The sequence below is a fragment of the Macaca thibetana genome, chromosome 6, assembly GCF_024542745.1.
Source record: "Macaca thibetana thibetana isolate TM-01 chromosome 6, ASM2454274v1, whole genome shotgun sequence".
NCBI lineage: Eukaryota > Metazoa > Chordata > Mammalia > Primates > Cercopithecidae > Macaca > Macaca thibetana.
This window is the reverse complement of record NC_065583.1, coordinates 176,139,779-176,155,351: the sequence shown is the minus strand read 5'-3', so window position 1 is coordinate 176,155,351 and position 15,573 is coordinate 176,139,779. Positions and strand designations below refer to the sequence as shown.

Here is a 15,573-nt window from a genome sequence, read left to right as displayed (position 1 = left end):
CTGCACACACCTCTGTACACACTCCCCCTGCACATAACCTCTACACACAGCCTGTGTACACTCCTGCACATATCCCCTGCACACACCTCCTGCACACGCCTCTTGCACAATCCTGTGTATACCCCCGGCACACACCTCTGCACACACTCTCCCTGCACACAGCCTCTGCACACAACCTGTGTACACTCCCTGCACATATCCCCTGCACACACCTCCTGCACACACCTCTGCAGACACCTCCTACACACACCCTGTGTATACTCCCTGCACGCACCTCCGTACACACCTTCACACACCGTGTATACCCCCTGCACACACCTATGCACACATCTCCTGCACACACCCTGTGTATACCCCTGCACACCCTCTGCACAAACCTCCTGCACACACTGTTGCACACACCCCCGCACATAGTCCCTGCACACACCCTGCACAGACCCTGTGTGCATCCTCTGTACACACTCCTTGTGTATACTCTCTGCACACACCCCCTACGTGTACACCCTCTGCACACTCCTCCTGCATACACCCCATGTACACCTTCTGCACACACTCCCTGCACACATTCTGAGTACACCTACTGCACACCCCATGTACAACCTCTGTACACACCCGCTACACACTCCCCTACACCATCCACACACACTCCCTGCAAACATTCTGAGTACACCTACTGCACACCCTGTGTACAACCTCTGCACACACCCGCTACACACTCCCCTACACCATCCACACACACTCCCTGCACACAACCCCTACACACTCCCCTACACCATCCACACACACCCCCTACACACTCCCCTACACCATCCACACACACCCCCTACACACTCCCCTACACCATCCACACACACTCCCTGCACACAACCCCTACACACTCCCCTACACACTCCCTGCAAACACCCCCTACACACTCCCCTACACCATCCACACACACCCCCTACACACTCCCCTACACCATCCACACACCCCCTACACACTCCCCTACACCATCCACACACACCCCCTACACACTCCCCTACACCATCCACACACACCCCCTACACACTCCCCTACACCATCCACACACACTCCCTGCACACAACCCCTACACACTCCCCTACACTCCCTGCACACACCCCCTACACACTCCCCTACACCATCCACACACACCCCCTACACACTCCCCTACACCATCCACACACTCCCTGCACACATTCTGAGTACACTTACTGCACACCCCGTGTACAACCTCTGCACACACCCCCTACACACTCCCCTACACCATCCACACACACTCCCTGCACACACCCCCTACACACTCCCCTACACCATCTGCACACAACCCAGTGTACAGCCCCTGCACACACCCTCTATACACACTCTGTGCACACACACCCGTGTACACCCTCTACACATATCCCTACACACTTCCTGTGTACACCCTCTGTGTATACCCTCATCTACTACCACCATACGTACCCCCACTACCCTGCCTTGTGTATGACTCCCCAGGCTGTGAAATACCAGGGACGTTGCCAACGAGCTGGTCTAATCTGAGGTGAGGGTTTCTGGGTGCCCCCTAGACACCAGGAGAAAGGCAGGGAGGGGACACCCCTAGGGCTTTGGACTCACTCCATGAGGCGCTGGGTCACAGTGGTACAGTGACACAGTAGATGTCCTGAGCGGGATTAAAGTCTTCCCAATGAACAGGCTGAACTCTGTCTTCCTTGAAAGCTCTGTAGAAGGACCTCACAGGGATAAACACAGGGAGACCCTCCAGGGCGCGGTCAGCCATGAGCCACAACGCTGGGCCGGTGACATCTCTGGAGGTTCTGGGGTGCAGAAAGACCGGCTGTGGGGAGTGACTGGCTGGGGAGCAGCTCAGCTCCCGCCCACCTCTGCGAGGCCCGGGGCTGGACGGGTGGTGCAGCAGACAAGGCCCCGGGCGGGTACTGGGGGGTCTGGAGGGGTCCCTGCGTGGGGGTCGGGTGGCGGGGAGTCTAAGAGAGTCGGGGATCCCCGGGGCGCGGGGTTCAGGGTGGGAGCGGAGTGTGAATGGGGAAGGGTCCCCATGCGCACCAGCAGCCGCGATTCCACCGCGCCTACTAGGGCTTTCCCCGGTAGGACACGGCGTGTGTCAAGGACCCGGGCCTAGAAGGCGGCAGCGCCCAGGGAAGCCTAGACGCGGCGCTATCTGGGGCGGGGGCTGGGGTGGCGGAGCCAAGTGCCTGGGAGAACCGCCATTCAGGAGCCCCTCCCGGCCAGGCTCTTGGTTCCGCCCACGCAGGTCCCGCCCCCTAGCCCGGCCCCTCTCCCCGCCCCGCCGCGCAGGCCCCGCCCCGTCCCGCCAGACTCTTGGTTCTGCCCACGAAGGTCCCGCCCCTCTCTTAGCCTTGCCCTGCCCGCCGCGCAGGCGCCGTCCGAGGGCTTCGTTTGAAACATGGCGCGGGCTGGTCCGCGGCTGGTGCTGAGCGAGGAGGCGGTCCGGGCGAAGAGCGGACTAGGGCCTCACCGCGACCTGGGTGCGCCAGCGGGCGGGCGTGCAAGCGTGAGGGTGGCGGGGGGTGGGTACCGAGCTTCCCGGGGCGGCCGCGCCTGGTTGCCTGGGCGGCAGACCGTGGGCAGGTGGGGCTCCTCTGCGCAGGCGCCGCGGGCGTCCGGAACGGTCTCGGGCGGGAGGGCGGGGCGCGCGCGCCCAGGTGAGGACCCCGCCCCTCGTGCCCAGGTGCGGCCCCTGCCCGCGTTCCGGTCCCGGAGTCGCGGCTCCTGCTTGTCTATCGGGTCATTGTGGTACCGTGACTGGCGGTTATATCCGCTGAGGAGAGAGCCAGCCTTGCTCTCCAGGAGCGCAGCCCGCCCTCCCGCTGGGGACCCCTCTCCCGGGTTCTCCTGGGCCCATTATGCTGATTGTTGGGCTTGGCCTTCTTGAGGATGTTGGTGGCCGGTTGCCTTCTTTTTGGCCTGTTTTTGTCTGGTTTTGGCGTCAGGGGGAAGCCGAGCTCATAAACTGTTGAGAAGTGTTGCGTTCTCATATTTAGAAGAGGTTCTGTAGAGTTTGTGCTCATTGTTTGAATGTTTTGTGGAATTTTCCAGTGAAACCATATGGACATGTCAATTTCTGGTTTTGAAGCTTTTAAATGACCAATTCTGTATCTCTGGTTGTCAGAGAACCGTTCGTATTATTAGTTCACCTTGAGTCTTGGCTGTGTGGGGTTTTGCGGAGTTGGCTTATTTGAGCTAACTTGTGGAGTGTGTGTGCAGAGTTGTTCCTGGGGTTCTGTTCTCAGCCTGTGAATGTCTCTGTGTGGTCTGCAGGTGTTACTGGACCAACAGGTTCAGTCAGGTGCTGTGGGGCCACAGGCCAATACACTGAGACAGCAGGGTTTGCAGCAGAGAAAGAGTTTAATGCTGGCAGGAGCCCAGCAGGGAGGTGGAAGGAGGCCTCAATCCATCTCCCCAAGGAGATCTGAGCTGGGTTTTTTGGTTTTTTTTGAGACGGAGTCTCACTCTGTCGTCCAGGCTGGAGTGCAGTTGCATAATCTCAGCTCATTGCAACCTCCACCTCCCAGGTTCAAGTGATTCTCCTGCCTCAGCCTCCTGAGTAGCTGGGATTACAAGCGCACGCCACCAAGCCCGGCTAATTTTTTGTATATTTAGTAGAGACAGTGTTTCACCATGTTGGCCAGGCTGGTCTTGAGCTCCTGATCTCAGGTGATCCACCTGCCTTGGCTTCCCAAAGTGCTGGGATTACAGGCATGAGCCACCACGCCCAGCCTGAGCTGGGGTCTTGAAAGGAACAGGATTGTGAGGGGCTGGAAAATTGATGTTGTCAGTTGGTCGAGGTAAGGGCCATGGAATTATCAGGGTGTGGAAACTGCATTCTTTGGTGAATCCGCTTGTGGAGTCCTTTAGACCAGATGGCATCAGTCCCCAGGTCCTCAAAGAATATCTCAAATGGAAAACTTAATGTTTTATAATGTCCAATAATCTGTAGAGTAGTTCTCTGTGGAGTGGTTAAGGGGAACAGTAACATCGTGACAAAGTCCATGTGATCCTGAGGCAGTGATTTCTGATTTTTAAAATTTCGTTCTTTCTGCTTGCTTTGCATTTATTTTATACTTTTTCTAGATTCTTGAGGCAAAAATGTAGATGATTGGTTTGAGACTTTCTTATTTTCTATTATAAATAGTGCCACAAGTTTCTCTCTAAGCACTACTTTATCTGTATCCACAAATTTTGTTATGTTGTATTTTAATTTTCATCCAGTTCAGCATATTTTAAGAGTTTCCCTCGATACTTCCTGTTTGACATGTGGTTTTATTTATTTATTTATTTATTTATTTATTTTTTTTATACGGAGTCTTGCTCTGTCACCCAGTCTGGAGTGCAGTGGCACAATCTTGGCTCACTGACAGCTTTTTTTTTTTTTATGTTTATGCCATTCTTCTGCCTCAGCCTCCTGAGTAGCTGAGACTACAGGCGCTCCCTACCACGCCTGGCTAATTTTTTTTATTTTTTATTTTTTAGTAGAGACGGGGTTTCACTGTGTTAGCCAGGATGGTCTCAATCTCCTGACCTTGTGGTCTGCCCGCCTCTGCCTCCCAAAGTGCTGGGATTACAGATGTGAGCCACCGTGCCTGGCCTGACCTGTGGATTTTTAAGGAGTATGTTTTTAAGGTTCCATGTGTTTGGAGATTTTCCTGTTATTTTTCTGTGTGATTACATTATGGCTAGAGCATAATCTGTATGATTTTAATTCTTTTAAATTTGTCAGGGTTTGTTTTATGATCCAGCATCTGGTCTATATTGTTGAATGTTCCTGCCTCAGCCTCCCAAGTAGCTGGGACTACAGGTGCCCACCACCATGCCCAGCTAATTTTTTGTATTTTTTTTTAGTAGAGATGGGGTTTCACCGTGTTAGCCAGGATGGTCTCGATCTCCTGACCTTGTGATCCGCCTGCCTCTGCCTCCCGAAGTGCTGGAATTACAGGCGTGAGCCACTGTGCCTGCCCTTCTTTACAGTTTTACGGTTTTCATCTGTCATCTCCATTTTGCTATTAAACTGCTCTTGTGATCTGTATGTTTCTCTGTTCTGTTATTTTTTCTTCATTCCACGATGCTCTAGGTTTCTTTCTTTTGTCTTTCCTTTATATTTGAAAAAATGTCTTCAGCGATTGTCTTAGGGCCGGTCTGCTTGTGACAGGTTCTCTTAGTTTTTCTTTAGAGTTTTTTTTTTTTCTTGAATGTGTGTGTATTCTGTTGTTGAGTGGACTGTTATGTAAATACATAAATATCAATTAGATCCTGTTTGTTGATGGCATTGTTCAATTCTTCTGTATCCTTGCTGATTTTCTGTCTAGTGACTCTATTAATGACTGAGAGAGGGGTCTTGAACCCTTAACTGTACTTGTGGATTTGTCTATTTCTTTTTTCACTTTATATGTTTTGAAGCCCTGTTATTTGTTGAATTGAATATCTAGGATTTTTATATCTTCTTAGTGGACTGACCCTTTTAGTATATGTAGTCTTCCACTTTTTTTTTTTTTTTTTTTTTGAGACAGAATTTCCTCCTTGTTGCCCAGGCTGGAGTGCAGTGGCACGACTTTGGGTCACTACAACCTCTGCCTCCCAGGTTCACACAATTCTCCTGCCTCAGCTTCCCACGTAGCTGGGATTACAGGCACCTGCCACCACGCCCAGCTAATTTTTGTATTTTTAGTAGAGATGGGGTTTCGCCATGTTGGGCAGGCTGGTCTCGAACTCCTGACCTCAGGTGATCCACCGGGCTCCCAAAGTGCTGGGATTACAAGTGTGAACCACCGTGCCTGGCTCTTGGTCCTCTTTTTTCCTGGTAGTTTTGTTTGTTGAGACATCTGCCTTATTTGATATTACTGTAGCTTCTTTTGATTGGTTTTTGCATGGCATATCTTTTCCTATCCATTTACTTTGAACTTTTAACCTACCTGTATCTTTATATTTGAAATTAGTTTCCTGGTTCATTATTTTTATTCACTCTGCTAATCTCTGTCTTGTAGTAGTGTTTTAGGCCATTTACATTTAATATAATTGTTAAATATTAGAACTTAAGTGTGCCATTTTATTGTTTTTTGATTGTTTCCTGTGTTTTTTCCTTCTGTGTCCCTTTTCCTGCCTCCTGTGACTTACTCGAATATTTTTAGTATCATAATTGATTTATCAGTTATGTTTTGGTGTATGTCTCCTTGTATGGTTTTCATAGTGGTGGCTATACAAATTACAATATACTTATGTAATTCAGCACAGTTTACTTGTACAGACATTTTACTACTTCTGAGTGAAATATGGAAACTTTATCACCATTTAGGTCTCTATCCTCTCCCCTTTACAATTTAGTTGTCTGAAGTATTTTCTCTGCATACCTTGAGAACCATATTAATATTATGATTTTTTTAAAAACACCTAGCCTTTTCAGTAACTCAGGAGGAAATGTATTTATCTGTATGTTTCTCTGTTCCGTTATTTTTTCTTCATTCCACGATGCTCTAGATCTCTTTCTTTTGTCTTTCCTTTATATTTGAAAAAATGTCTTCAGCGATTGTCTTAGGGCAGGTCTGCTTGTGACAGATTCTCTTAGTTTTTCTTTAGAGTTTTTTTTTTCTTTTTTGAGACAGAGTCTCACTCTCTCTCTCAGTCTGGAGTGCAGTGGCACGATCTCAGCTCACTGCAAGCTCTGCTTCCTGGGTTCATGCCATTCTCCTGCCTCAGCCTCCCAAGTAGCTGGGACTACAGGCACCCACCACCATGCCCAGCTAATTTTTTGTAATTTTTTTAGTAGAGATGGGGTTTCACCATGTTAGCCAGGATGGTCTCGATCTCCTGACCTTGTGATCCACCTACCTCTGCCTCCCGAAGTGCTGGAATTACAGGTGTGAGCCATTGTGCCCGGCCTTCTTTACAGTTTTATGGTTTTCATCTGTCATCTCCATTTTGCTGTTAAACTGCTCTTGTGATTTTTTGTTATTGTATTTTTCTTTGAAATTTCTATTAGTTTCTTCTTTATATCTTCTATTTCTTTGCTAAGACTAGTTTTTCCTTTGTCTCAAGTGTTTGTAATTGCTCTTTGAAGTATTTTTTATGACAGTCACTTTAAAATCCTTGTTAGACCTGAATTCTGTGTTCTCTGTTGGTGGTATCTGTTGATTGACTGTGTTTTCTCATTCAAATTGCCATTTTTCTGGTTCTTGGTCATTTTTTATCGTATTGTGGACATGCTGGGTATGATGTCATGAGGCTCTGCTTCCTGTTTAAATCCATTACTTGAGAAGATTCCTCACTCAAGCCTGCTGGGTGCAGCCTCATTGCCGGGACAGTCGTGGGGCTCCTGCCTCACCCACAGGCTCTGGTAGACCCTACTGGCTGGGAGGGTGAAGGGCACCACCTCGTTCTAGCCAGCCGGGACAGCAGTCAGGATCCATTCTCACACCCCAGTGCTGGCTGCTACGCAAAGCCAGGTGGACGAGGGGTGTTTGTGTGTGTGTGTGGTTGTGTATGTGTGTGTGGGTTTGCTTGCAGGAGGGCTGGTGATGTGAAGAGACTCTGTCCTGCCAGGCCCCTCCTGGTCCTTTGGCCATCGAGAGCAGGCTTATGGTTTTTGGTCTTTTGGTGTTTCTGGGCTGCCAGCTTTTGTGGCACCTGGAGTGGGATGTGTAGTAAACAAACATAAACAAAACCCCAGAGTCAACCCAGGGCCTCAGTGCTGGGTTACCTCTCGAGTGCCGAGGCCCGTGGCCGGTTGGCTTCTGTTCATTGCAGTCTGCCAGTGCTTGTTCCATATATTTTCCTCCAGGGCGGTGGGTCTGATATGCGAGAGGAGCAGGGTGAAATGTGTCCCCTCCATCTTGCCTGGAACTGGAGGAGCTCAAACCAAATTGTAAATTTAATCAGAACATATTCTGGTTGGGCGTAGTGGCTCATGCCTGTAGTCCCAGCACTTTGGGAGGCTGAGGTGGATGGATCACTGGAGGTCAGGAGTTTGAGACCAGCCTGGCCAACATGGTCAGGAAACCACAAGACTGTCACGGAATGCTTTTCTTTCGGGAACATGAGCCAAAAGTCACTGCACCTTGTCCCCTCCTGACCCTGTCCTGGTGGCAGGGTGTAGGGGACAATGAGCTGCTTGTCCTGTGTGCCTGCAAGTGGGGCAGAACCACGCAGCGTCCTGCTGTTTAGCTGCGTCTGAGATGATGCCCGAGGGCTACGTGAGGAAACAGGGAAACATGGGGTTTTAGTAGAAACCCCATCTGTACTAAAAACACACAAATTAGTGGGATGTGGTGGCACGTCCCTGTAATCCTAGCTATTCGGGAGACTGAGGCAGGAGAATCACTTGAACCTAGGAGGTGGAGGTTGCAGTGAGCCGAGGTCACACCACTGCACTCCAGCCTGGGCAGCAGAGTAAGACTCCATCTCAAAACAAAAACAAAAAACCCAAAATATATTCTAAAACATAAATGTTCCTGGGAAAGTGTTGGTGTATTCAGATCTAAACTGTCTTTTTGATTGTGGAAACTTTGATCTTGTAGTTAACGTTGATCTAATGACTGCTTATGAGTGCACGTTGCAGAGGCTTGCAGGGTGCATGGAGCTTGCACAGCCCGACCACAGGTGTAAGAGGAGGCCAGCAGACAGGCTACCCGACTAGTGGGTTTCGGATGGTGATGGCTGCAAGGTGTGACGGAACTCAGCAGCCGGAGTGGGGGCGGGAGATGAATTGGGGGTTCCTGGGGAGAGGTGGTTTTGGAGGCAGTAAAGGTGGGAAGAAGCGTGTGGCCTGGAGGTACTGCAGAGATAAACATAAGCTGAAACTTCAGGTACATTCCTTGCTCGTCAGTGCTGATAGTCCAACTCCAAAGGAGTTGTACTGGGTTCTAGGTGCCTTTTTCAGATTACGAGGATACATATCTCTCTAAGAAAAGCTGAAAATACAGAAATGTGTAAGAGGGAAAGTAAAGGGATTTATTCCACAATAGGACACGTGTTAGCTTTTGTCTCTCAGTCTTTACGTGTACTGTTGGAGGAAGAAATGTTCTGAATGACCCTCGTCAGGCACGGGGAGGAAGGCTTTATTCAGAGCCATCGAGGTGGGCCTGGGGTCACAGTGCTGGGATTTTGCAGTGGGGAAGAGAGATGGAGCTCAGCTCCAAGTACAGCAGCGACCAGGGGGAGTTCATAGCCGAGGATGAGGGCAGGGGCAGTGGGTGGAAAATGACTGAGAGGACACATGAGGAGTAAGGGGATTTGAGCTAAACCGACTGGACGGGATTATTGCAAAAGAGAGGCCAGGGTGACCAGACACCACCTGTGGGATCTGGGGATAGGGAGCCTGAGCAGATACGGAGGGTGGGGGTTCTGGCCGCACTAAACTGGACTTTACAAGGAAGGGCGCAGATGGCCGAGGAGAAGGTTCGGGAGCCTGAGTGAAGTTGAATTAAACCAGGAATCTGTGTCAGTGTCTACTCTATATCCAAATACCAAGAACTTGACCTTTATTATAATAATTGTTTTCAAAAGAAAAGATTAAAATCTCATAATTTTTTTTTAATTCTCAGCTGAGCTTCAGTCATTGTCTATTCCTGGAACTTACCAAGAGAAGATTACCCACCTGGGACATTCTCTGATGAGTTTAACAGGTCTGAAATCTTTGGATCTCTCACGCAACTCCTTGGTTAGTCTGGAGGTAAGTTTTAGGTCTCTTTCTTAAAAGAAGATTTATTGCTATCAACCTCAGTGGAAAGTCCATTTGCAGCAGAAACGGTGTGTGTTTTGTAACCCTCTGTTTACACCTGTAAACCGTACACTTGGGGTTGTGTTTTTTTGTGTTTACCGTGGGCTACATTTCATATACATCGCGTTACGTTGTGTTGTAGCCCTCTGATGATGATGGTTATATCTTTAAAGGAAATGCAATGAGACCCCAGAGACTTACTGAGTGGCAGCACAGTGGGCCTGGGGCTGCCTCTAGGCCCCTGGCAGGGTCACCCCGGAGGGAGACGCCTAGGTGGTGGTGAGGGGAGCTGTGCACACCTGCCATGGCCTGATTGGCCCTGACAGAACCGTGGGATGCGCCTGCCCCGAGCCTGGTGCCTGAGCATTATGGAGGCCGCGTCTGACACCAGCTTGGGAGTTTGCTCCAAGTCAGATGCGGACCCCACCCAGGCTGCACCCAGTGCTGCCTCCTCTTTCCCCCTTCCCAGACCTCAGCTTTCTCATCTGTGAAGGGCAGACCCTGACAGTTCTCACCCTGTAGAGCGGTGTGTGGATTAAATGAAATTGTGTGTGTAAATCACTCAGCTTGGTGCACACTGAGGCCTCAGTAGATATTAGATGTGCTTAGTTGCATCACGCCATGGCACATGTGGCTTCCCTAAACGATCATCTCACCGCGTGAGGCCCAGAGAACTTCATAGATGAGAACGTGCTTCATTTTTCTACTTTTCCTGGTAACAACGTGTTTATTGCAAATGCGTTCATGAAGTTTGTTGGTCAGTGTGTGTTGCTGGCTTATTTCACTGCATGTTTCTTTTCTAAAGTGTGAACGAATTCACTGTGTTTTCCTGTTGACAGGGCATCCAGTACCTGACTGCATTGGAGAGTCTCAATCTCTACTACAACTGCATCTCCTCTTTGGCAGAGGTGTTTCGGCTCCACGCCTTAACCGAGCTCGTGGACGTGGACTTCCGGCTGAACCCCGTGGTGAAGGTTGAGCCTGACTACCGCCTGTTTGTTGTGCACCTGCTCCCCAAGCTCCGGCAGCTGGGTAGGCGTTAGGCAGGGCCGTGCGCATGCTTCCGCCCCGCGGGGTGTGGGAGTCGTGGGTGTCTGTGTGCTCAGCGTCACGCGCTTGGTTCCTCCTGGAACCAGGAGTTGGTTTTCTACGTGGATGGCTTGAGTTCCTGCAGACTCACAGCTCTAGTGGCCCTGTGTCTGGACAGGACAGTACTGGAAGGTGAGCAGCCTGGGAAGGCGCAGGGCTGGGGCCGTGGGAGCACAGCCCTGGACCAGGCTGCTCTGTCCTGTTCCGGCGCTCCGCATCGTGGCTGTTGGACTTGGGCACGTTCCGAACATCTCCTGTCCTGTTTCCTTGCATAGCCACCAGGCATCACCTCAGGTGCAGCTAAACAGCAGGACGCTGCCTGGTTCTGCCCCAGGACCCAGGAAGCACACAGGACAAGCAGCGCATTGTCCCCCACACCTGCCGCTGGTACAGGGTCGGGAGGGGACCTGAAAGAAAAGGGTTTCCATGACAGTCTTGTAGGCAGAACTTCCAGGGCCCCCACAGTTGTGCCCAGTAGGGAGGGTCTCTGGGTTGGGGCAGCTGCAGGTCACCTTCCCGTCTGCCTCCTGTCTCCCCGGAGGTATCGTTGCTGTTGCTGTGAGCACCTGGTGGTGTCTCTGCTGACCCTACCCCGAGTCACAGATCCAGGAGGGAGAGCTGGGGCCTCAGCCCAGGGGCACACTCCAGAGTCCATGGGGGAAGAAGAGGATGCAGGGTCTTTTACCTCAGTCCTCCTGTGTGAAGTGGGGGGATAAGAATGCCATGTGGACATGTCGTGGTGGGGAGACCTGAGTTCATATCTGTAAGCTCCCAGACTGCCCTGCCAGGGGCCTATAAACGTTCACTGGTTATTTCTGTTGTTAGGGTCAGACCTACCATGCACTGCTGTTCAAAACCTGCCCCTCCTCCTGAACCTAGGACCTTATCAAAAACAGAAGAATCACAGAGTCCCGACTATCTTGTTAGAAAAAAGACCAACAGAATCACAGAGGACGGAACACTTTCCCCCACTGCGAGTGCCCTGAACAGGCTGTTTTCCACGGCCGTGGGGAGCGTTCAGGTTCTTTTAGAGAACTGAGATTCTTATGTCAATTTCAAGTCAACAGCAGCTGAAGGAGGCCCCACAGCTAAAGCACCTCGGTGGGTGATGTGCCCGGCCCCTGGGTACTGTCCGTCGTGCCCATCGGGACTGAGGGCCAGCTGGGGTTTTGCCACACACCAGATGAACACCCAGCAGACCTCACCCTGTCAGCCCCGTGAAGTCCGTGTGATGTCAGTGAAGCTACACACGGGAGGCGGGAAAATAGGTGGAGGAACGCCTGAGCGCCTCAGTCAGTAGACCGGGTCGGCCGTCTTTGGCCATCGTGGAGCCCATGTGGTGCCTTGTCACCTCATCACAGGGAGGACTGGCCTGTGGTGTCTTGACGGTGACGTGATCACACGTGTTTGTAAATGGAATTCTCACAGTTTATTTTAGGTTATTTTTGAGACATAGTCTCGCTTCATTGCCCAGACTAGAGTTCTGTGGCGTGATCTCAGCTTACTGTAATCTCCGCCTCAAGCAATACTCCTGCCTCAGCCTCCCAAGTAGCTGGGATTACAGGTACATGCCACCATGCCCTGCTGATTTTTGTCTTTTTAGTAGAGATGGGGTTTTGCCATGTGGGCCAGGCTGGTTTCGAACTCCTGGCCTGAAGTGATCCGCCTAGCCTGGCCTCCCAAAGTGCTGGGATTACAGGCTTGGGCCAGAGGCTGGCCAAATTCTAACAGTTTACACGGCACTGCTTTGCTGCTTGGAGAAGTTTCTGGAGGTGCTGGAAAGAGCTGTCTGTCAGCATGCAGCACACACACCCTCTGTTCCCCGTTTGGTGACAGTGTAGGTCAGTAGTATGGATTGAAATCTGTAAAGGAGTCCTCTTGTGAGAATGCCCCAGTCTGCCACAGTTTGACCATTTTTTAGTAACTAATGATCAAAACAACTTTTCTCTGACCTTCTAAAAGTGACTCGAGGAGCTGACAGCAGGCCTGGGTCCTGGTGGACTTTACTTCTGCAGGAGCTCAGCCACCCTGGGCACTGGGGGCTGGCAGCTGGCAGTGGAAGGAGCATCGGATGGGAGGCCAGTGACTGGGGGTGCGTTTGCTGCTCTGCAAAGGCTGGGAGGCGCTCAGGGCGTCTCTGTGGCCAAAGTGAGACCTAGCTCCCAGCATCACTGTCAGGGAAGACCCTGGCTCACCCGCTCATGTGGCAAGTGCTGGGCCCTGGACAGGCCCTGCTGCTGGCCTTCCAAAGCCTGAGCAGTGTGGATAGAGCTCTGTGCTGCAGCTCTTGGCAGCGAGGAGCGCGTCCTTGGGAGCGTGTGGTGCATGCGTGGTGCGGGCGCCTGAGAGCCTGGCTGTGCTGCCTGACACTCTTCCGACTGGGACGGGGCCGTGGCATTCACAGTGGACCCCCCGAGACACAGTGTCTGTTTCCAAACCCAATGAGGATTTCACTGTTGAATTGTGAGAGACATTCACGGTGGACTCCCCAAGACACAGTGTAGTTGGGAGAGGATTCACGGTGGACCCCCCCGAGACACAGTGTAATTGGGAGAGGCATTCACAGTGGACAGTGGACCCCCCGAGACACAGTGTAGTTGGGAGAGGTTGGGGGGAAAAGCACCTGTTTTGTGGCATTTATTTGGCTGATTAACCAAGTGACTCGTAAACACTTGAGTTTGTCTGTTTCAGAAGCTGCTGTCCTTACTCTGGGTAAATTTTGGAATCTTCAGTTCTAAATCATCGCCTCTGTCATCCAGGTTTTAGATTCAGAATCTTAGTGTTTCTACAGAGAAGGAACACAACAGTCTTCCTGCACACGACAGATGCTTCCAGCAGTGGCGCTGGCAGTCAGAGGCGCTGCGGGAACCTGGAGGTGCTGGGCCCCGGGACGGCCTCCCGCCCCGCATGGTGCCTCCCGGAGGGGGCTCAGTCCTTGGCTCCACGTGGGTCATGGAAAGGCCCTGGTGGTGGAGGAGGCAGATAGCAAGGGCCTGTGTGTGAGGTGGAGGCAGCATTTGGGGAGACTGCGCCAGCAGGAGAGGCTGGGTTTGGGGTGGAGGTGAGTTTGCATTTGGCTTCAGACATGCCGCCTTAGAATTTATACAACAGTCCAGAGAAATGTTCTTGGAGTGCGGGATTTGGAACTGACTCAGAAGTGAAGCGAAGTCTTGGTGGGCAGAGAGCTGTGCGTCGTTAGCGCGGGGTGGGTGAAGGCCGGGGTGGAAAGGTTGCGGGAGGGCAGGTCTCCTGGTGCCCATGTCTCCTGGGGGCGTCATGTGTGCTGGGTGGAGAGCGCCCCAGGTTGCAGAGGCCTCTGACTTGGCACCTTTGTGTGATTTTCAGAACTCCTCTGTTTTTCTGCTTTGCACATTATGTTGTGCTGTTACTCATTTCTTACTGTAATTATGTAGTTTTCGAGGTGTGCTATAGGCTCAATGGAGGCAACTGGGAACTTGTCACAGATTTAACATTACGAGGCCGGGCGCGGTGGCTAAAGCCTGTAATCCCAGCACTTGGGAGGCCGAGACGGGTGGATCATGAGGTCAGGAGATCGAGACCATCCTGGCTAACACGGTGAAACCCCGTCTCTACTAAAAAATACAAAAAAAGGCCGGGCGCGGTGGCTCAAGCCTGTAATCCCAGCACTTTGGGAGGCCGAGACGGGCGGATCACGAGGTCAGGAGATCGAGACCATCCTGGCTAACACCGTGAAACCCCGTCTCTATTAAAAATACAAAAAAACTAGCCGGGCGAGGTGGCGGGCGCCTGTAGTCCCAGCTACTCCGGAGGCTGAGGCAGGAGAATGGCCTAAACCCGGGAGGCGGAGCTTGCAGTGAGCTGAGATCCGGCCACTGCACTCCAGCCCGGGCTACAGAGCAAGACTCCGTCTCAAAAAAAAAAAAAAAAAAAAAACAAAAAAAACTAGCCGGGCGAGGTGGCGGGCGCCTATAGTCCCAGCTACTCGGGAGGCTGAGGCAGGAGAATGGCGTGGACCCGGGAGGCGGAGCTTGCAGTGAGCTGAGATCCGGCCACTGCACTCCAGCCTGGGAGACAGAGCGAGACTCCGTCTCAAACAAAAAAACAAACAAACAAAAAAAACATTACGAGTAGGGGCTAAGATGTGTTACAAGTTCCAGAGCACCAAGGTTGGAGGCCTGGGGACCTTCTTATCTCCAGGGATTTACATAAGGAAGCTCCAGAAGTTCTGGGTGGGCCTGGGCATGCGTGTCCCTGAGGTCCAGCCCTAAGCACAGACCCTAAAGGCCCCCTGGAAGGTGCAGCCTCACGAGCCGGGCAGCCTCCCTCCCTGGAGGCTTCTCTGGGTTACCCAAGTGTGACTTAAGAATCCCACCTCACACCCGGCGTGCACTTTAGAGAAAGGGTGTGTGTGTGTGTATGCGTATGTGTGTATGTGTGTGTAGGTGTGTATGCATGAGTGTGTGTGTATGCGTGTGTGTACTGTGTATGCGTGTGTGTACGTGTGTATGCGTGTATATGTAAGTGTGTATGCGTGAGTGTGCGTGTATGTGAGTGTGTGTGTATGTGAGTGTGTGTGAGCCTCATCCGTGTGCGGCTGCTCCTCTGAGCAGCAGTGAGCTCTGAGGGACAGGCGGCCTCTTGGCACCACGCTGGGTATCTCCGGGAAGCTGTGGGACCACCAGAGCCCAGCATTCCTGTACTAGGTCAGCAGGAGCAGGGCTGGCCCTGAGGGGATGGACACCCTGCCCTGTGCAGAT

At 51.7% G+C, this 15,573-nt stretch overlaps 2 protein-coding genes across 3 annotated transcripts in view; one reads left to right on the top strand and one right to left on the bottom strand.

Moving 5' to 3' along the window:
* Positions 1-15,573, bottom strand: part of CCDC127 (coiled-coil domain containing 127) — a 417,207-nt gene that overhangs the window by 380,355 nt on the left and 21,279 nt on the right. The gene's annotated exons all lie outside the window — the stretch shown is intronic.
* CEP72 (centrosomal protein 72) overlaps positions 2,335-15,573 on the top strand; it is a 36,205-nt gene continuing 22,966 nt past the window's right edge. The window contains exons 1-3 of one of the 2 annotated variants that reach the window (XM_050795357.1): positions 2,335-2,504; positions 9,570-9,697; positions 10,585-10,777. In XM_050795357.1, coding sequence (XP_050651314.1) covers positions 2,423-2,504; positions 9,570-9,697; positions 10,585-10,777 — 403 coding nt within the window. In that variant the 5' untranslated portion in view covers positions 2,335-2,422. The remainder of the gene's footprint in view (positions 2,505-9,569; positions 9,698-10,584; positions 10,778-15,573) is intronic. The other variant, XR_007726772.1, reaches the window with a different exon arrangement.